At 41.5% G+C, this 21,267-nt stretch overlaps 1 protein-coding gene across 3 annotated transcripts in view; it reads right to left on the minus strand.

The window, feature by feature from the left end:
• TTI1 (TELO2 interacting protein 1) overlaps nt 1-21,267 on the minus strand; it is a 50,298-nt gene that overhangs the window by 19,193 nt on the left and 9,838 nt on the right. The window contains exons 2-4 of one of the 3 annotated variants that reach the window (XM_001090407.5): nt 9,119-11,461; nt 3,803-4,003; nt 251-399 (exon numbers count right to left, since the gene is read on the minus strand). In XM_001090407.5, the coding sequence (XP_001090407.4) occupies nt 251-399; nt 3,803-4,003; nt 9,119-11,420 (2,652 nt within the window). In that variant the 5' untranslated portion in view covers nt 11,421-11,461. Of the gene's footprint in view, nt 1-250; nt 400-3,802; nt 4,004-9,118; nt 11,963-21,267 lie in introns of all 3 variants that reach the window. The other 2 variants (XM_077951788.1, XM_077951789.1) reach the window with 2 other exon arrangements.

Consider the following 21,267-nt stretch of genomic DNA (forward strand, 5'->3'; position numbering starts at 1 on the left):
GAGATTCAGTGAATCCCCAAAACTTGTGGTTTTTAATGCAGGAGATTCAGCTCCCTTTGGCATCTGAGCAGACACAGAAAGATGTAAAACTGTCACCCCACAGACAAATTCCTTTGGATGCCTTCTCTTGGCCACCACACATGGACTACGACATAAGGGGAGCTACATGCTCATCCGTGTAGCCACTGCCAACCAGGCCACACCTTAGTCCTACTGCTCTGAGAATGCAGAGAAGCAGCTGTGCACTGACCTTCAGGCGGATTTGCAGATTTTTATCTGACAACAAGTGGATGCAGCGTTCCATCACGTCCATGGCTATTTGGATCTGCAACGGCAGTGGTGGCTCCACATCTGGATGGGTGTCATTCTCGTCCACTTTGGGAGAGACTGACTGTTCCTCTGGAAAAAAAGCACAACTAGGGGCAGTGTTGTATGAGTGATAAAACAGAGATACCTAAATTTCTGTTCTTTATAAATTACTCAGTCTTAGGTATTTGGTTACAGCAGCACTGTAAATGGACTGAGACACCTCCATGCAAGGGGGAATGATGGGTACAGAAACCATAGTATAGCCATATAATGGCATTTTATGAGGTCCCTATTTTTTTTTAGAGACAAGGCCTTGCTGTGTCCATGCTGGAGTGCAGTGGTGTGAACACGGCCCCCTGCAATCTCAAACTCATGGGGTCAAGTGATCTTCCCACCTCAGCCTCCTGAGTGGCTAGGACTACAGGTGCGTGTTACCATGCCCGGTTAATTTTTAAATTCTTTTTACAGAAATGGGGGTCTCACTATGTTGCCCAGACTGGTCTCCAATTCCTGGGCTCAAGCAATCCCCCTGCCACAGCCTCTCAAAGTGCTGGGATTACAGGTATGAGCCACTACACCAGGCTTAGCATGGGTTTTAACAACAAGAGAAATGTTTATAAAATAATATTGTCTTAAAAAGACAAAAAGCACAACACAAAATTGCATATGCAGCATGAACACTACTACATACATTTTTGCATGGGAGGAAGTACAGCAAAATATTAAAAGTGACAAGGTAATGAGACAACAGATGACTTAAATTTTTTCCCTATACCTTTGGTCTTTTCTAAATTTCCATTAATGAATATTTAAGATAAAAACAAGATATCTGGGAGGTTGAGGCAGGTGGATCACCTGAGGTCAGCAGTTCGAGACCAGCCCGACCAACATGGCAAAACCACATCTGTACTAAATTACAAAAATTAGCCGGCCATAGTGGCAGGCGCCTGTAATCTCAGCTACTTGGGAGGGTGAGGCGGGAGAATCGCTTGAACCCAGGAGGCAGAGGTTGCAATAAACCGAGATCGTGCCACTGCACTCCAGCCTGGGCAACAAGAGCAAAACTCCGTCTCAAAAAAAAAAAAAAAAAAAAAAAGATACGGTTCTCGTGTGGAGCCTTGAAGCTGGGACGTTCCATGGCTGGCCTCTGCTCTGTCCTTCACTTTTTCGTCTCCTCTTGGTTCATCCTTTGATTAAAAGGGGTGCACGTCTGTCTTCTCCATCAGGCTGTAAGAACTTCTGATGGCCAGAATCAAACCTTACTTATCTTTGTAGGTGAGGTAATAAGGGCAGCTTGGTGTAGTTCACAGGGCATGGAGTTTGGTTAGAGGAGGTTGGATCAAGTCTTGCCTCTACAACCTATTAGCAACTTCTTTCATCCTACATTACCTCATCTGGAAAAAAAAGGGATACAGCACATATACCTCACATGCTACTGAAAGCACTAAATGAGATATTACCAGCCATTATCATTCTCACTGCTTAGAGTGCTGCGTTGCATGAGATAGATGTAAGTTTGTAAATGGAAACATCACAAGATTTGAGAATTGCATGAAACCCAGGCCAAAATCCCTACCCTGAAAAATTTTCCTGATCTACTTACAGCCCCAGCCTCATTCCAACCCTGATCACCAGCTGTGCTCATTTCCACTGAGCAGAGCACTGCTCCCTTAACTTTTTCCAATTTCAGTTCCCTCTGCTGGAAAGACAGACTCTTACAGTAGAGGATGCACCTGTCTCTAACAGATGCTGAAAAGATAAATGAAAATGCATTTGTAGAATGCTTGGATTTCTTGGAGAAAGGGACCTCAGATATACAAGGTGCTTTTATGTGCTTAAAACAAAAAACTCATGTCAAGCCAGCACTGAGGCAAACATTCCTTAGAATGCCAAGTGTGTGGTGTGTACTTGATGAATGATAAGCATAAAGATGATAGGCCTGTGCTTTTTTCCCCAGAGGGGAATTTGTTGTTTGAAATTCACCTATTGCAGAATGTTATTTGAGGGATGTGGATTTTCCTGGTATTGGAAGAAGGGTTTGACTCCTTCAGTCTGCTCTAAGTGAACATCAACTAACACTAGAAGATCCTAATCATGAAGGAATGGATTCACTGACAGTGCTCAAATTTTGAACAAGAATGGCAAATCTGGATTATGAGGGATCAGAATGCCTCCACTGCTTCAGCATTTCCAGGTTTGGGTGAAGGGTGCAGTTCACGAAAAGGATTGGGTTGGCTCAAGAAACAAATCTGAGAAGAAAAAGCCTGATAGATTTCTGATCAGAAAACTCTGTTCTTGGGGAGAGCAATGACTCAACTCTGCATAAATCGTTATTTGGGTCCTGTGATGCTTCTCTGCTATTTAGAAGGCATTTGTTGCAGTGAGTTGTGTCGAGCTACTATTTCATGTTATTCTGCTGGAAGTACTGGCTTCAGTTCACCAGAATCTCACAGTGGAGATCACCAAAAGGAGGAAAAAAACAAAAAAAAGAAAAGAAAAAGAAAAAGAAATCTGTTTTATTCCAACCTAACAAACTAATTTGGGACTCAGTTCGATTTAGGATGGTTCTGAGACCACCAAGCTCATTATGACTTGGCATTTTATATTTGCAGAGAAGATTCTAATAATTTATTAATCCTTCCGTGACCTGAAGCTCCAGATTGAGCTTGTGAATAAAACAACAGGCCAGAGCTTCAACTAGCCTGAACTCCCTTCTTTATCATATAAATTGGTAAGAAAAACACTGCAATCTCCTCCCACCAATAAACAAATGGACAAAGCATATGAATAGACAATGGCCATAAGGAAAAAAACCTGTTAGGAAAGAAGCTTATAGAAAGACATTCAACCTTGTTGGTAATCAAAGAAATGCAAGGTAGATAACAAGAACCATTTTTCACCTATTAATTTAGGAAGAAGTAAAACTGGAAATAGCCAATGTTGGTAAGGCTGTGGTGAAACCAGTATTCATCCTGCACTGCCGAAGGAAAAGTATAAATTGACACAACCATTTTGAAAGGCAATTTGGCAAGCATTAAATTATGTTCACATCCTTGACCCAGAAATCCTACTTTTGGGAATTTAAAGAAATATGCAAAAAAAAAAAAAAAAAAAAAAAAAAGTCACATGCACAGAATCATCCACTGCAGCACTGTTTATTAGTGTTATTATTAAGCCAGAAGCAACCTAAATGTCCTACAGCGGAATGGACACTTAGTAACAGCTATTAAAGCATTAATTATCAAAATTCAACAGCAACAGAGTTGCTTATAACTAAACACAAAAAGGGTACACAGCTGCAACCACGTAAAAACAGTTTTGCAACAGAAAAGAATGGAAAAAGATTACACAAAACAGGGGAACAACTATGTTAGCCTGGTAAGGTTATGAGTGACTTTTCTTATTTCTACCCTTTCTGTAATGATGTTTCACCATTTTTACAATAATCTGTTTCAGAAAGAAAAAAACAGCTAAGCCAAAAAAACCAAGTTACCTTCTTCATTATCAAAATCTGAGACATTTCCATCTGCCACATCCTTCTCTTTGAGGTAGTTCAGCAAAAACTGTTCGATGTCTTCAGCTGTGGTGGTGCTCTTCTCAAGAGTTGCTGGTCTTTGGTTCAAATGACTTCCCTCCTCTCCTAAACTTTGCTCTTGGAGGTGCCCGAGATTACCTGTGTCTGGGAACCACTGGGCTGTAAATAAAGTGCTACAATGATCACCTTGGCTATTAACAGCAGGCATGAGTACTTCACACAGAATAAGCTCTTTGCCCTGGCCTGCACAGCCCCCACATGATTCAGTCCCTGCCTGGCTCTCCGGCCTCCCAGTTGACCATTAACCCATTATTTTCCAGTTCCCCCAATGCAGCAAGCATTTTCCTGTTTCAGAACTCTTGCATATGCTGTTCTGTCTGGAATTCCTCCCATCTACTTCACATCTGGTTAGCTCCAAGTCACATCTCAGAACACATAGAACTTGCACGATAAGGCCCTCCCTTGACTACCCTGTTTAACTTAGGTCACTTACATGATATCTTATATAGCTCTCTGCTCTTTCCCTTCATATCAGTTCATCACAATATGTGATTATACATTTGCGTATCTATTTATTTGTGTGTCCTATTCAGTGTCTGAGTCTCCCATTAGACTCTATGTTCCATTGGTCACCACTGGAAATCCAATATGCCCAGTGTGGGATCCAGCATCTCTATTCCTTCAACCATCTCAGCTCTAACTGCAAATCATTTTTGTATGTCAGAGTTCCACAAAGGCTCTTAGTAGAGCAATTTGATACTCTCTCAAAAATTTAAACATAAACCCTTTAAACCAGCATTTTTTTCCAGGAATTCATCCTATTGATATGCTGAGGCATGTCCAAAATGACCTACAAAGATATTGGGTGCTCAAAGTTTATGCAAAGGAAAAAATATACAAGACTGGCAAACACGTCCAAGTGACAAAATTCTGAGTACAGAATATACCACTCATTAGCAGAATACAGGCTTTACAGAGCCTTAAGGATGGATGGTCTCACACTGTATTTCTGACATAAAATGCTTCAGAAAGCTGGCTGTTTTCTCTCCAAAGTCTTCCCTATTCGGTGATGCTCAAATACTTCTGATAAGTTACCACAGAATAAACTTCAAACATCACTGGGTCCCGTGGTTTTCAAACTGTGCCTTGAGGAGCCTTAGGGCTTCACAGAAATGTCTTATGGATCACAACAGGGAGGGCACCAAGAGACGGGGGGCTACGGGCATGGGTTCTAGGGTCTCTATTCCTTCAACCAACTCAGCTCGAATTTCAATCTTTTTTTTGGTATATCAGGGTTCCCCAAAGGCTTCATTTCAAAAAAATCTCTCAATACTTAAAGAATAAAACAACAACAACAAATCCCACAGTCTGAAAATCACTGCTCTGGTCCAGTACCCTCCTTTTGCAGACAGCTGGGAAAAAGACTTTGATAACCTTTAGCACCTGCTAATCTTCTTTTTATCAAAAAGCATCTGCACAGAGCAAGAGCAGCAGCAGATGGGAGATGACAGGGCCAGGCAACTGGGAGTATCAGAGAGCAAATGCGTGAGGTGTGAGCCGGAGGTTCCTACACCCAGGGATCCATTATGACATTCTTCAAACCGCATCCCCAGTTGTCTATCAGGTACTTAGTGCACTCTAAGGGACTGGTTCCCAAATAGTTAAAACCCAGACCCAGCATTTACACTGCTAAGACTAGACAGGCTGCAAAGATTATTTCTAGATTCAAGGCTGGTGCCAGACATTAAAATGTCTTTGCTCACAATGGCTTTTAAACATATGAAAAGCAGCTCAATCTCACTTTTAATGCAAATTAAAACTATAATAAGGTGCTATTTTTCTCCTATTGGATTAGCAAAGATCAACAGCTTGGTAATATACAGTGTGGGTGAGGGCGTGGCAAAACTGGCACTCTCATACATCGCTGATGGAGTTTAAATTGGTACAACCTCTTAGAGAGCAATTTGATACTCTCTCAAAAATTTAAACGTTATACCCTTAAACCAGCATTTTCAGAAATTCATCCTATTGATAGACGGAGACATGTCCAAAATGACCTACAAAGATATTCAATGCAGCATTTTTTGTGGTGGCCAAAGACCGGAAATGACCAAAATGTCTACCAAGAAAGGACTGGTTAAATACACTACGGTGCAGACACATGATGGAATACTATGCAGCCATAAAAAGAATGCAGCAGCCATGTATGGATGGACTTGCACATTCTCCAAGTTCTGTAGTATGTGACATAAACACTTATTTTCAAAGCTACCCTATTTTTTTCTTGTTATGAATAATCAGCCAACCAGCAGTTGGTATTCGCAGTAATTAACTGATGGTTCTTGCCCTTACCGTGGCACCTAACGCTTTTTTAGTCACTGCATGTGACACACTATGTTAATGATAACTCAATTTCCTAAAACTCTTACTGGGTTCTTCTAAGGCCTTTCCAAAGTTCTCTGAGAACACATTTCCACACCCATCTTAAAAGAGTGGCTGTCAGATAATTCGATGACAAACAGAAATGACAGCAAAAGGTGCTCCTCTGATTTATGAGTGACTATAACAACTCCACCTGAGCACTAATTCCTGTTCAAAAAGCAAGTGTATTCTGGGTTATTTCAAATCTTTCAGAAAAGCTAGCTCTAAGTTTGCTTCTGTTCCAAGGAAGCCCCACACTCAATTTGAACCATCCAATTTTCCTTTCTGCAAGGCAGACCCTCTCCCTCCACCTCATTTTTTTTTTCTTTTTAAAGCACTACAAAGCTACACGAGTCTTGACATTCCTCTTTCAGAGATGATCGAAGACATCAGCAATCTAAGGCAATTCAATTCTGAAGGCCCAAATTCAGATACCTCTTGAAAGACATATTTCACAGGGCTTTTCTTAAACTACTTTATAGAAATTTCAAATTGAAACATAGCGTAGGTCCCTAAAGCAGTACAGGTGGGATATACTTGGCCCATGGAAGCCAGCCTTAGTCTGCATAAGCAACCTGCCAGTCCTTATGAGGGCCTCCACAAGGGCAGGTCCAGGTGGGTCTTATTCATGGCTGACTCCCCAGTGACTAGCCCACTACACAGGCTTCCAAGTGGCTGCAAAATAAAATCCAAACTCCTTCTCTTGGTCCATAAGGCCCTACCAGGATTTGTCCTTGCCCTTCTTTCCAACTTCATCTTGCAACACTCTCTACAATGGCCTCTTTTCCATTCTCCAAAGACCCATGCCCCTTCTTCCCTCTGGGCCTTCCCACCTGAATTTTTATTTCTATTTTTTTTAAGACAGTCTTACTCTGTCACCCAGGCTGGAGTGCAGTGGTGCAATCACGGCTCACTGCAGCCCTGACCTCCCTGGGCTCAGGTGATGCTTCTGCTTTTGCCTCCCAAGCAGCTGGAATTACAGGCATGTACCGTCACTCCCAACTCATTTTTTCCCATTTTTAGTAGAGACGAGGCCTTACTAGGTTGCCCAGGCTTGTCTTGAACTCCTGGGCTCAAGCAATCCACCCACCTCAGCCTCCCAAAGTGTTGGGATTATGGGTGTGAGCCATGGCACCCGGCCTGAATGTTCTTAAAAATAAAAAAAAAACAACGTGACAGCCCCATATGTGTCGATGTGCCCTTCTCATCCTTCAGGTCTCGGCTTTAGTGTTGCTTCCTCAGAGAGGCCCTCCCTGACCACTGAACTTACAGAAGCCTGTGCCTGTTACATCGAGGTGTTTATTTCCTTCACAGTGTTTATCAGAATCTGTAGTGAGCTTGTCTAATGATTTGTTTACTTGTTTATCATCTCTCTTGCAGTGGCAGGGAAGTTCCATGAGTTTATTCGTCTTGTTCTCTGCTCTATCTTCATTACCTAGCACAGTGTCTAACATATGGCAGGCACTCTTGAATGAATGAATGAATGAAAAAAGGAACATTTATGCTGAACGCAAATGCTCATGCATGAATAAACAAACACTGGAAATGGCATTAGCTACACGGCAGGGCACTGTCCCTGCCCCAGTCACCTTCCATGAGAATGCTTCTTACAAGGTCTTGGCTTTTTCAACTGACAAAATGAGGCCAGTGACCATTCCACCTGCCTCAGAGGCTATTAGCAATACTGAGATAAATACTGGAAATATGCTCTTTAAATAAAAGGGACCCTGCTATACAGCTTATTATTTTCTCATTGAAAGACTGACTATCCAGTTGAAAGATTCCTTTTCTTATAATTGAAGTCCAAAATTTTGCCTTTTTTTTTTTTGAGATGGAGTCTTGCTCTGTTGCCCAGGTTGGAGTGCAGTGGCGCAATCTCGGCTCACTGCAAGCTCCACCTCCCAGGTTCAAGCCATTCTCCTGCCTCAGCCTCCCAAGTAGCTGGGACTACAGGCGCCCGCCACCACGTCCAACTAATTTTTTTCTGTATTTTTTAGTAGAGATGGGGTTTCACTGTGTTAGCCAGGATAGTCTCAATCTCCTGACGTTGTGATCCGCCCGCCTTGGCCTCCCAAAGTGCTGGAATTACAAGCATGAGCCACCGTGCTCAGCCAATTTTGCCATTCTAATAGTGGCTAACATCTCTGGCAAGCACCCAATAGGATCAAAGAGAAGAAGAGAAACTCAAACCAACTCACACAATTAAAAGGTTAAAAGGAAGTTTCTAGACCTGCTCTGTCCAGTGTGGTAGTCGCTAGCTACATGTGGCTATTAAAATTAAGTAAAATATAGAATTCAGTTCCTCAGGTGCACGAACCACATGTGTAGAGTGGTAACTGTACTGGATAGAACAGATAAAGATTATTTCTACCATCACAGAAACTTCTCTTAGACAGTACTGTTCTAGACTATATGTGGACTGAATAATTCATGTTATATCTCTTCTTCATTAGCATAGATACTGCTAACGCTATGCATCATCAGAAGCAGTTTGACATACTGGAAAGAACTGTCATAAATCCTGATTTTATCATTTATTAATTGTGTGACTCTGGCTAAGTAGGATGTCACTGACCCTTAGTTTTTCTTATTTATAAAATAGAAATAATATTTGCACTTAGTCTGCAGGGTTTATATCCCTGGCATAGAGCAGGAGCTCAATAAATGGTAGAGATTACTGAAAGTATAAAAGATAAACAGTGAAACTCCACCATAACCTATGGGACTGGAGAGACAATGATTCAAATGTCCCCCATAGCATCACTGCAAACAATGCAAAAAACAAGGCTAAGCAAACTAGGAGATTGAGTCCTGTCCCCCACACATCAGCATTAAAAAGGGCTCTCAATGTACCTAATGCTGCCATCAGAGCATGCAGAACACTGACAAAGGAAGCAGCTCTCTTATCGTAAAATTGGTCCAGGGTGGCCAAGACATCTTGAACCACATCTGCCACCAAAGGAAGCAGGTTAGCATCTGAGTTCCGCAGCATGACTTCCAAGACCTTTGGGGTGTGAGGGTGCAGAGACAGATGACGCAGATTTAAAGAGATCCCATTCACTAAATAGTCTGAATTTTGGTTGATCAGGTGCTGCAGGGAGTTGTAGCCACAAGCATGGCAAATATTCATCATGGTGCTGGTAGCCACCTGACTGATGAGTAGGGTTTGGTCTCCAGCCTTCTCCATTACTGGATAAAGGACTGACATCAAGAGCAAACAGAAGTCTTTTCCTAGTGCATATGCAAACTGGCCAATTCCTTCCAACTGAATGCATATTTGCCAGATGTTGCTGTTCATGGAGCAAATAGTGGGACTTGGCTTTGAGAAGGCTAGAAAAGATGTAACTTGGCAGGTGTGTTCACCAGACATGATGGCCTGGAGGCCTGGGTGTTCCATCATCAGCTCCTCTCCCATTTCCTCAGTTTCCAGATAGGTAACCAAATACCAATTTTCTTGACTTGTGTATTCTTCAAGTATAGATGTCACAATCTCTCTCAGTTCCTCTGGGTTTGTTTTAATATGTTTTTCATGAAGATTCTCGACCTCTAGCCCAGCAGCCCCTGTAACCAGTTCATTAAGGATCATGGCAGCTTGCTTCCGGTAAACCACGGATTGACGGTAAAGTTCCATAAAGTGATCCACAAGCAAATAAAGATTCCCATAATAACCAAGTAGCTGACAAACCTGCCTCAAGAGCATGAAGATCCTCTCATCAGTGAAGAAGTGGAAATATCTCCTCTGGATGTGGTTCCAAGGCTGTGTGGCTGAGGTCTTTGGAGAGGCATTCAGATCATCAGAGTTCCAACGCCGTTCCTCAACAATCTTGATGTCAGCCACGTCTAGCTCTAGAACTTGGATGAGTGCTTTGGAAAGGCGCTGGAGATGGGCCAGAGAGTTGAGAACAAAGTTTATTTTTGGACCCAAGAGTTTCAGATAACCAAGTAACAAGGAAAGTGTAGAGAATTTGCCCTGGTCATCTTGGGAGTTCATTAGGCGAGGAAGAGATGTGGCAAGGGAATGCAGGCTTTCCGACAAGATGTCAGCAAGGGCTTTGCTGCCCACCACTACTCTTTGATCTGCAAAATGTCTCAGAACTTTATTGCACTGGGCTTGGACTTCAGAACTCTCATCATTTACTAGTCCCACTAAGGCCTTCAGAAGGGGACCAGCACATTCGACCAATGATTGACTACACTTCAAAAGAAGGTCCTCCACAAGTTCTACCAGTTCCAGCCTCACCTTCCAGTGTGGGTGAACAGAAACACACTCAATTATCTTTTTAATAAGGATAGTCAGCTTGTCGCCAGTGTTTTTGACCCAATCTGCTTCCCTGTGAACCATCAGCTCTGCTACTCTGTGCTCAACTGCAGGTTTTGCTTGGACCTTTGAGATTCTTTTGAGCTGTTCATCAGCCATAATGAAGCTCACTGTCTTGTAAAAGATCTTTAGGGAAGATACGACAATGCTGTGACCTTGTTTAAAGTCTCCTGTGATAACCCTGGTCAGTGCAGTTGAGATTCCAGGTAAAAAAGAGGCAAACAAATCCCCCAGCTGCTTTTGTTCAAGTTCATCCAACGACCTTGGATGGTCCTGACAATCACACTGCAAGAGTAGAACCTGTAAACATTTTAAGGCAGCAATTTTAATTTGCTTTGATTTCTCCTGTTCTGCAAGGCCTAACAGCAAAGATATGGCAAATCCTAAACGTGGCAGAATGGAGGGCTCATAAAAAGTCAGAATGATGTCCCCATAAGCTGAGTGCATTAATGTGCTAAGTCCCTGGATCACAGCCAATTTCAACTCCTCAGACACAGCCGCAGGCTTTTGGGAGCTGGGTGAATACAGACAAGCAGAGAGTTCTGAAAAGAGTTCCTGGAGAAGTTCTTGTTCTTTCACACATGTTGAAGAAAGGACAAATGTGAGGCATTCCACCACACTCTGGATCAAACGCTCTCTTTTGGGACCTGGGGTCTTCAGGGTAAACCGCAGAGGGAAGAGGATGTACTGCTGAAGTTCCTGAAGGGCACTGTCACTCACAGCTTGTAGTCGAGTCTGCAGATGCTCCACATTCTCCACTGTCTGGGTCTTTGTGAGCTGAACACAGACTGGACGTAAGACACCAAAGGCCTCCTCAGGAGTATCAAAAACTGCCATTGTGCAGCAGCCTTCCCCTCACTGAGGAAACATCCTGCAGGCTGGAGGAAGGAAACTGTTCAGTAAAAATGTCAAGTTCAAAGCAAGTATGAAGTGAACTTGCATTCATTCATTCAACAGACATTTACCAAGGGTCTATGTGCCAGCCACTGCACTGGGCACCAGGGCTGCAAACAAACTGAGCCCCCTGTCTAGTGAGGGAAGTACATGTACAGTTACAATAAAGTATCTTCAGGATTAGGACAGGCCTAGGCTTCCAGTCCTGAGTGTGGAAGTCATATCCTGAGGAAGCCAGGATGGGTCTCACAAGAAAATTATGTTCGAGGCAAGACTTGAGGGAGGAAGGAATAGGAATCTGTGGACTATTTTCAGGAGTCTGGATTTTAACCTTCAGGATTTTGGATTTAAACCTTCAGGTTTTGGCCAGGCGTGGTGGCTCACACCTGTAATCCCAGCACTCTGGGAGGCCGAGGTGGGCGGATCATGAGTTCAGGAGATCGAGATCATCCTTGATCTTCCTCGATGGTGAAACTCCGTCTCTACTAAAAATACAAAAAAATTAGCCAGACATGGTGGCGGGTGCCTGTAGTCCCAGCTACTTGGGAGGCTGAGGCAGGAGAATGGCATGAACCCGGGAGGCGGAGCTTGCAGTGAGCCGAGATAGCGCCACTGCACTCCAGCCTGGGAGACAGTGAGACTCCGTCTCAAAAAAAAAAAAAAAAAAAAAAAAAAAAAACCTTCAGGTTTCATCTTTTTAAAACTGAGGTATACGTACAGTAAAATGCACTATCTTAACGTACAGCTCAGTGAATTTTTGTGTAGGTATAGAACAATGTAACCACTACCCAAAGTAAGATACAGAATAATTCCAACAACCTAGAAGGCTCCCTCAGGTCCTTTTGCAGTCAATTCCTATTTCGCCTGCCTGGAGGTAACCACTTTTCTGACTTCTATCACTACAGACATGTTTTGTCTGTTCCTGTCATTAAGAGGTTTAAAGCAAGGGGTGATATGGTCAACTCTATGCACTGAAAAGATCCCCCAGGAGCCTGTAATACAGGAGAAGGATCAAAATTGGGTGAGACTGACAGCAACATAAAGCGAAAGGGGCTACCCAGAGAGATGGGAAAACTGGGAGCACATACTATCACAGAACACACAGGAGAAGACAGATTCCAGCAGGATGGAAAGATGGACAGCAGGCAGGCAAGCAGGCAAAGGAGAAAGGATTACGGGAAAGCAAAGAGCAACTCAATATCCGAGAGTCTGTCTTTTTGAGTCTGTCTTTTTTTTTGTGAAGAGAAATTCAAAGTCATGGGCTGACAGTGAACAAGGAGGAGGATAAACAGAGGGCTTGAGGAGAGAAATAAAAGTCTCAAATATTCCCTTTGGAGAAGCAGAGCATGCTGGGAAGACATAAAGTGTGGCCCAAGGGTACTGAGGACTGAGTTGAGTTGGAGACCATAAATGTGTATAACTGTAAAATGTCGGCATTGGATGGAGGCTTAGAGATCATCTAGTCTGGTGGTCTTGTGGTCTTTCTTTTTTCTCTACTTGCTGGGGGCTTTTGAAGAGGTTAAGAAAGTGCTTGTGCTGCTTCTCTCTACCCCCAGTTCCATGAATGCTCCTGAACTCGGTGGCTATAGATTGGCAGGCAAGTTGTGCCCAGCAGGCATGAGCAAGGCCTGCTCAGTCCAGAGAGAGAAATAGATGGTGCCAAACTTTCCCTGGGAGGGGACTCTGATACGCTGAGAGTCTAAGCCTACTGAGCTCCCTGGAACCCTATGAGGACGGGCACTGTTCATCTCTGTGAGGCTTCGTGGGGCTGTATCTCATGCTCTCTGTGGCCCCAAGAAGCTAGAGAAGGGAAGAAGCTTGACTCTTCCCTATCTCAGGCTAGAAAAATGCCATGCATGGCAGCCACAAAGCTTGGCTGGGGACTAATGACATCCCAGGTGCACTGGCTCATACACTGATGAACCAGAGGCTGCTTTGCCACCTCCCTGCCTGAGATACTGGTAGTTGGATGAAGAAGTAGGAAGGAAGAGAACTGCTTAACGGGATCCAGCAGTCACGGGTAGAAAAAGCATTTCAGCACTCCTTGAGCTGGTGAATCTTAGATTAACAGAACCAGAAAAAGAGGCAGATGAGAATTTAAATAATAATAATAATAATAATAATAAGACCAAGTTCAATTATGACACCAAAGACGTTTCTTAGAATTAAAAGCATAATTTTCCACATGCAAAAAAGCTCCACTGATGAAATTTTTAAAAAGATAGTTAATTGCAGAAACCCAATTAGTGGCCTAGAAGATCAAGTAGACCTATCTTACCCAAAGCAGGGATGCAGATGCAAACCGTGAGACTTGGAGGACAGATCTGGGAGAACCACCATGTAAGGGGTAATTTGAAAGGAGAAACATTTCCCTTAGCTGCAAAAAGATTTATCTGGAGACCTAAAACCCTGAAGGATACACACCTGACCACATTCTGGTAAAATCCCTTCACTCTAAATATGAAGAGAAAAATCACATATTCCTTTGAGGAGGAAAGGACAAATAACATATAAAAGAAAAATAAATGGCTGTGAACTCCTCATTGGCAACAATGGATGCTAGAAGACAGTGGAATAGCACCTACTTACTGCAAATAAAGGATGTGGCCCCCAAATGCCGCTGAAGATGTTCTTCTGTCAAGATGGAAGAACAACATGCAGGAGAGGGTATCAGCCACATATCCTACCAGAAGAAGATACTTACACTGCTGAGGAGTGTTTTTTCTTTTAGTATGGAGAATTTTCTTCAAATACAATGTTTAAATGGAAGCCCAGTATACAAAACAGACAAAATCAGAGGGTGTCTTATAAAATACAGGGTGAAGGCAATGGCCTAGGGCTCTCTTATTTCACTGTAGGAGTTTCAAGAAAATAACTTGGGGTCTGCCCCTCAACAGGGTGGTGGTTCCTAAACTACATTCTCAGATTACATAACAAAAACCGTAGTAGAGCTAATGAAACGGGAAAACACAGTATGTCTAACATTGACCTCATCACTTTCTGCCATATTCCCTTGGTGATTCATAGTCAAGCTAGAAACCATAGAATCTGTTTTCTTTCACCCCTTCTTAATCCCAGCATTCCCTACATTTCATCAATTCCACCCCTTTGACACCTTTCAAATCTGTTGATGACAACTGATGTGTTTAATATTGGGTCAACTCTCACAGTTTCCTCTCTGGCCCTTTGGCTTGTTTCTTGCCCTCTTTGAATTCACATCTCACAATGACACTTAAGTAATCTTTCTAAAAGAAAAATCTGATCGCAATTCTCTAGGCTTAATTCTTAAACTGTTCTCCATCCTGCATGAAGGGCAGATACTTCTAGGTAGAAACTATACCTAACCATTACCATGGCATACAGGGTCTTCACCATCAGGCTTCTGCCTGTCTTGCCAACCTCATTTCTCACTGTTCTATCACTTGATCTCTAACCTGCAATCATGTAAAATTTATAAAACTTGCAATTTTCTAAACAGGTGGTGCTAGTTTACATTTGTCTCCTTTTTCCTACCCCTGTACACACTTCTATGACAGTATTTGGCAAGCTGTATTATTTATGTATATGTCTGTCCTACCTACTTTAGACTAGAGGCTCTGAGAGGGCAGGGACAATCCTATACCTAGAAGCCAGAAGAGCATCTGGCACACGGCAAGCCCTCAAAAACATCTGTACAGATTCCGCTTCCAAGTAGGCTCTAGTATGGTTTGGCAGGCTAATACTCCTGCCAATGTCTAGAAAAAGTCAAATAAATTACAAAAATCATTTCTTAAAGCATCCAATACTTGTGGAAGCAACAAGGACTAGATGGACTAACAGACAGAATGTTCAGAGGGAATCAACAATCAATAGCTTGTGTGTGGGTGGGTGGGTGTGTGTGTGGGCATGCGTGCGTGAGCCTTTGGTGCATTTGTTGATCCTGGACGTGGGCTCGGGAATAGGGTGTGGTTATCACTGGGGAAAGAGAAACCACAATGCTTTTAATGGTCACCTGGGGCTGGAGAGACAAAACTGCAGCCTCGAGGGACCTCAAAATACCCAACTTCTGGAAGAAGGCTGCTGCTGGAGACAAGCCAGTAGAGATTTTGGTATTCTTCAAAGCTAGGGTAACAAAACTGGAGATTTGACGGACTTGAAATACTTACTTGGTTGGGGTCTTCCTCAAGACATTTAGTCAATTTTGAAATGATGTGAAGTAGTGATAGGCTAAATAACTAAGTTGAAAATCTTACGGGCAGAAGTGAACCTCCCAAAGGCTTTCATGTCTAAGGAGACAAACAGCCTATTAGGCTTTCAACTGAAAGCCCTGGAGGATCATACTCTAATAAGGATGAACCAAACTAAGTTTGAGGCTTACCAGGATTGCAACCCAACAGTGACCCAACTCAATCCCTGAAATATGTCAGATTAGACTGAAGTATTTAGTTAACAAAAGAAAGGGGCAAACCTTGATGGAAGATATATGCAGCCGCTATGATACTTTTATGTAATGTTTGGTATATAATAAGTTTTTTAAGCATGTGTGGAGGTAAATGCACATAGCTGGTAATCAGGAGAAAAAACAGACCTGTGGATGGCCCAATTATTGAAGTTTAGTAGTCAAGCACTTTGAAATAACCAAGATTAATAAAGTCAAGAAATGGAGGAAAAGATGACCAAAGTAAATGAAAGGATAAATAATTTTACCACGGAATTGGCTGAAATCTATTTAAAAAAATCAAATGGATACTTTAGAACTGAGAACTACAGTATCTATAATTAAGAATTCAATATAAGATATTAACAGTAAATTGGACTCAGCAGGAGACATGATTAATGATTTGGAAGACAGGTCAATAAAAAATATTCAAACTCAATTAGAAAAATGAATGGTAAACACAGATAAGAACATAAAAGACATGTGGAAGAAAAGACGTGAATAAATGAGTCTCAGAAGACAGCATAGAGCAGAAGCAATACTAAAATGTCCAAAACAAATTAAAGAGATCAACCCACAGATTTAAAAAACTCAGCAGCCCAATTATTTGGCCAATATAAAAAAAAGAACACACAGATACCATAGTCAAACTGCTGAAAAACAAAAAGAGGAAAACCTGAAAAAGTGAAGCAATAAAAATGACAGCTGACTTCTCAAAAGAAACGACACAATCCAGGAGTCAATAGAATGCTATCTTTAATGTACTGAAAGAAAATAACTCCCAACTTCGATTTTTTTTTTTTAAATCTATGGACTAGGCAACCAACTGTGAATTTTAAAACCTATAAAAACCACCTCTTTCAATAAGGTAAGGCTGGGCCTGGGTGGCTCAGGCCTATAATCCCAGCACTTTGAGAAGCTGCAGTGGGTGGATAACTTGAGCCCAGGAGTTTGAAACCAACCTGAGCAACATGGTGAAACTCTATCTCTACAAAAAATACAAAAATTAGCTAGGTGTGGTAGTGTGCACTTATAGTCCCAGCTGCCAGGGAGGCTCAGTTGGAAGGATCGATTGAGCCTGGGAGGTTGAGGCTGCAGTAAGCTGTAATTGTGCCACTGTACTCTAGCCTCGGTGACAGAGTGAGCCCGTCTAAAAAAAAAAAAGAAGGTGAAATTAAGATATTTACGACAAACAAAACCTGAGGGAATTCATTGCTATCAGGCAGCACTAAAAGAAAAAACAATGTAAGAAAATAAACCTAGACAGAAGCATGGAACTGTAAGAGGGAATGAAGAAAATGAAATAGGTAAATATATAAAAAATGAACTGTACAAAACAATAACTATTATGTCTTCTGTAGTTTGTGCATATATAAAACTAAAATGCAAGACAACAATAATTCAAAAAGGTGGGGGGGGGGAAGGAGTTAAGTGTCTAAGAGTCTAGTAGTATAATGAAGTGATAAAATAATCTGTATTAGACCGTAACATGTCAAGATGTTAAATGCATGTTGAAATCTGTAGAGTAAGCTCTAAAATAATTGTAAAAGAATACCTACCTAATAAGATTACAGGGCAGTAAAAAATGGGATACTATTTTTGATTAATCAAAGGGCAAAAATGCAAAAAAACAAAACAAAACTAGTGAGCCAAATTGAAAACAAAAAGTAAGATGGCAGAGAAGTCTGTAGTACAACTGAAACAGCGATTACATTTGTGCAGAGTTTGTCAACAGTAGCACTACTGACATTTTGGGTAGGATAATTACTTGTTGGTGGAGGGCTGTCTTGTGCATTGCAAGGCATTTAGCAGCATCCTTGGCCTCTGTATCTTGGCCATCCATCTATCTGCTGCCAGTAGCACTAGTCCAGGTGTAACAAACAAAAATGTCTCCAGACATTGCTAGATGTCCTGTCAAGGACAAAAATTGTCCCTGGATTTGGTACCATTGGTAGAGTCAGCATAATCCTAATCAAATCCCAGCAGGATTTTTGCAGAAACCTGAGTCTAAAACTGATAGAGAAATGCAAAGGACCTAAAATAGAAAAGACAATCTTCAAAAAGAAGAATGCAGTTAGAGAACTTACACTAACTGATTTCAAGTTTACTATAAAGATATAATAATTAAAGGACAGTGTATACTTGGCATAAAGAAAAATGAACAGAGTTCAGAAATAGACCACACATAGAATAGAGAGTCCAGCTATAGACCTACACACCTGACACAGGTGACAGTAAGTGAAGGGGTGAAAATAATGGCCTTTTCAATTAAAGGTGCTATGTCACTTGGCTACTCATATGAAAAAAAAAAAATATATATATATATAAATATATGTATATATATCTTGATTCCATCACATCATATTTAAATGTGAAATGTAAAACAATAAAGCTTTCCAAAGGAAACAGACAAAAACATCTTTGTGATCCTGGAGTAGGCAAAGATTTCTTAACTAGGACACATAAAGAAAAAAACTGAGAAATTGGACTACCTTAAAATTTAAGAATTTCTGTTCATCAAAAGACACTATTAAAGAGTGAAAAGGCAACCCATAAAGTGATGTTAAGACACTTGCTACACATCTGACAAAACACTCATATCTATAATATACAAAAGATTTTTAAAAAATCATTTTAAAAAGGAAAGACAACCTAATAGAAACACAAAAAAGGACTTGTATAGACATATCACAAAAAAGGATAGCCAAATAGCCAATAAACATATGACAAGACTTTCAATATCATTAGTCAGGAAAATGCAATTTAAAACCACAATGCAATACCATTACACATCCATGAGAAGAACTAAATTGAAAAAAGGGAACATACTAGGTGCTGGCAAGGATACAAAGCAACTAAAACTCTCATTCGATGCTGGTGGGAGTATAAATCAGTGCAGCTAGTACAGAAAACTCATTGGCAGTATCTATTATTTCAAAGGTGAATATATATATGCTCTATGATCTAGCAATTCCATTCTTTGATATATACCCAATAGAAATGTATATATAAGCTTATCAAAAGATGTATTCTGGAATTCACTATACACAATCACCCTAAAATGAAAACTACCCTAATGCCTATCTATAGCAGAATGGATAAATAAACTGTAGTATATTCTCTCAATGAAATACTATACAGATGAAGACTTACCACAAGCAGAGATCTTCAAAAGACTGGGTTATAGGCTCAGAAATATATAAACCAGCTTTCTCTAAGGAAGACAGCATAACACATTGCTACTCTGACATGACTATAAAAGGCAATCATACAGCTTTATGGGATGGCCATGAAATCACAGTTGTGTGACAATATGTCAATTACAGAAAGAATTGTTTAGAGATTTAGAGCCTTAGGAATCCTAGATTCTATTCCTATAAAATGCACCCTGATTACTTAGAGTGGTGCTACACCAAAGTTTGATGTTTATAACCAATAGCAACAGGGGCATTCTGGTCCAGAAAGTTATACTGGGATGAGGCATTCAGAACAAACGGATTCTCTGGGTGAGCAGACAAAACCACCCAGAGCTCAGAGAGTGACTGAATAAACATGAATGAACATAAGCATGACTAAACAGTTCTTGACTGCTAATGGACATCTAAACCCTTTCTAGTTTACTGGCCCTCCGCTGTGGTCCTGGAAAGTAGTTGGCAAGCAGCCACTGGGGAGGTGGGAGATGAGATCTGTGATTGGACAGCATAACTGAACTCACTGCCCCTGGCAAGCCTCTTCCCCTCCCCCCGACCTTTCTGCCTTGTAACAGGGGTGGGCTATATAAGATCCTTGGGCTATGGTGTAAAGGTCGTGAAGACAAATGGAACAATCTGTACAGGACACGGTGTTATACTTTACAGATACTTAGATCCCAACGTACTTATTGTATCATACAATCAAGAAGGGAAAAGGGGAGGGAAAAAAGTGCAAAAGGAATTTGGAAACAATGAATACTAACAAGGAAGAGGGAGAAGGATCTGTGTTGGGCTAGGGCACTATACACTTTGGGCTGTGCGGGAAGGCTGCTCAAGGTTAAAGTCCTGTCACAAGCAAAGGCCTGAAGGGAGAAAAGCCATAGCACCTAATAAAGGCAGAGATGAGACAGAGATGCCATTGTGGCAGGTGAGCCAGGCCTCACACAGCAATTCAGATGAAATCATTTGCTCAGGGCCTTTGCACTTGCTGTCCTCTCCCCTATGTCCTCAGGGCTCGCCCCTTTACCACTTTCAGGGCTTTGTTCAAGTGAGGCCTGGTCTGATCACCCCTATTTAACACTGCTACCTATGCTTACTCCTCCTCATCTCCTTTCCTTGCCTTTAAATTTTTCATCCTTAGCACTTCACACCAGCTCTCAAACCAGATTATCTACCTGTTTGTTTACTGTTTCTCTCCCTTCAATGGAATACTAGAATCAGTGATTTTTGACTGGTTTCTTAATTGCTTTTGGTACAAAGTAGGTATTCAATAAATGGGCGTTGAATTAGTGGTCATAATGCAAGATCTGGTTCTGTCATTTGTAGAGCGCTGGTATCAGCTATTCTGAACTGGATTCTAGATGAAACCTACCATGCTCTTCTCTTGGGGTGAGTTTTTCCTACATATAGTTGATCTAGTCTACACTGGGAAAGTGCTGCTAGATTTCATTCTCATGGGGTAATCACAGTTCTAGATTTGGCTGTACTCTAGCCCACTTTTAGGCTATTTCCAGAACTGGGACAGAGGGAACATGTATATACTCTCTCTATACATGCTTTCCCCCTTCTGAAGAATAAGTTGTAAGATGACATAGGTATTTGTTCAATAATCCATCTGGATGCAGTGTTCAGAGTACACTGGAGGACTGATCTGGGTTGTACCCCTGACTTTTACAGTACCTGGCTGTGTGATTTCCATGAATTCTAGCTTCTTCAATATAAAATAAACTTCTGGATAAGACAATCTCCAAAATTTCCACCTTTGAATAACTAGCCTATGGAAAGAACGACTGGGTTTAGGGCCCAGAGATAGGAGTTCAGATATAAAAATCATCAATACAAGTTCTTGAATAAGAGGAAAACATTTTTCTTTTGTTGTTGAAAAAAAACCCCATCATACATCAGGCAATGTGCTAGGTATTTAATGTATTCCTCATCCACAAGCTAAGCAGCACAAGGCTCAGAGAGGTTCAGTGATGTTCACACAGCAAGCAGGTGTCACACTTGGGCTTCATCTCGAGCCTGCCTGACTCCAAAGGCTGTATATACTCTTTCCACTATGCCAGAGGTTCCCAACCTGGCTGTTTAGCAGAATCAAGGAGGAACAATTTAAGTACAGATTCCTGGGCTCCACACCAGATCTACGGAATCAGAATCAATGTGGTGGGGGAGCAGGTATAAT

Source organism: Macaca mulatta, chromosome 10 (assembly GCF_049350105.2).
Source record: "Macaca mulatta isolate MMU2019108-1 chromosome 10, T2T-MMU8v2.0, whole genome shotgun sequence".
Classification (NCBI taxonomy): domain Eukaryota; kingdom Metazoa; phylum Chordata; class Mammalia; order Primates; family Cercopithecidae; genus Macaca; species Macaca mulatta.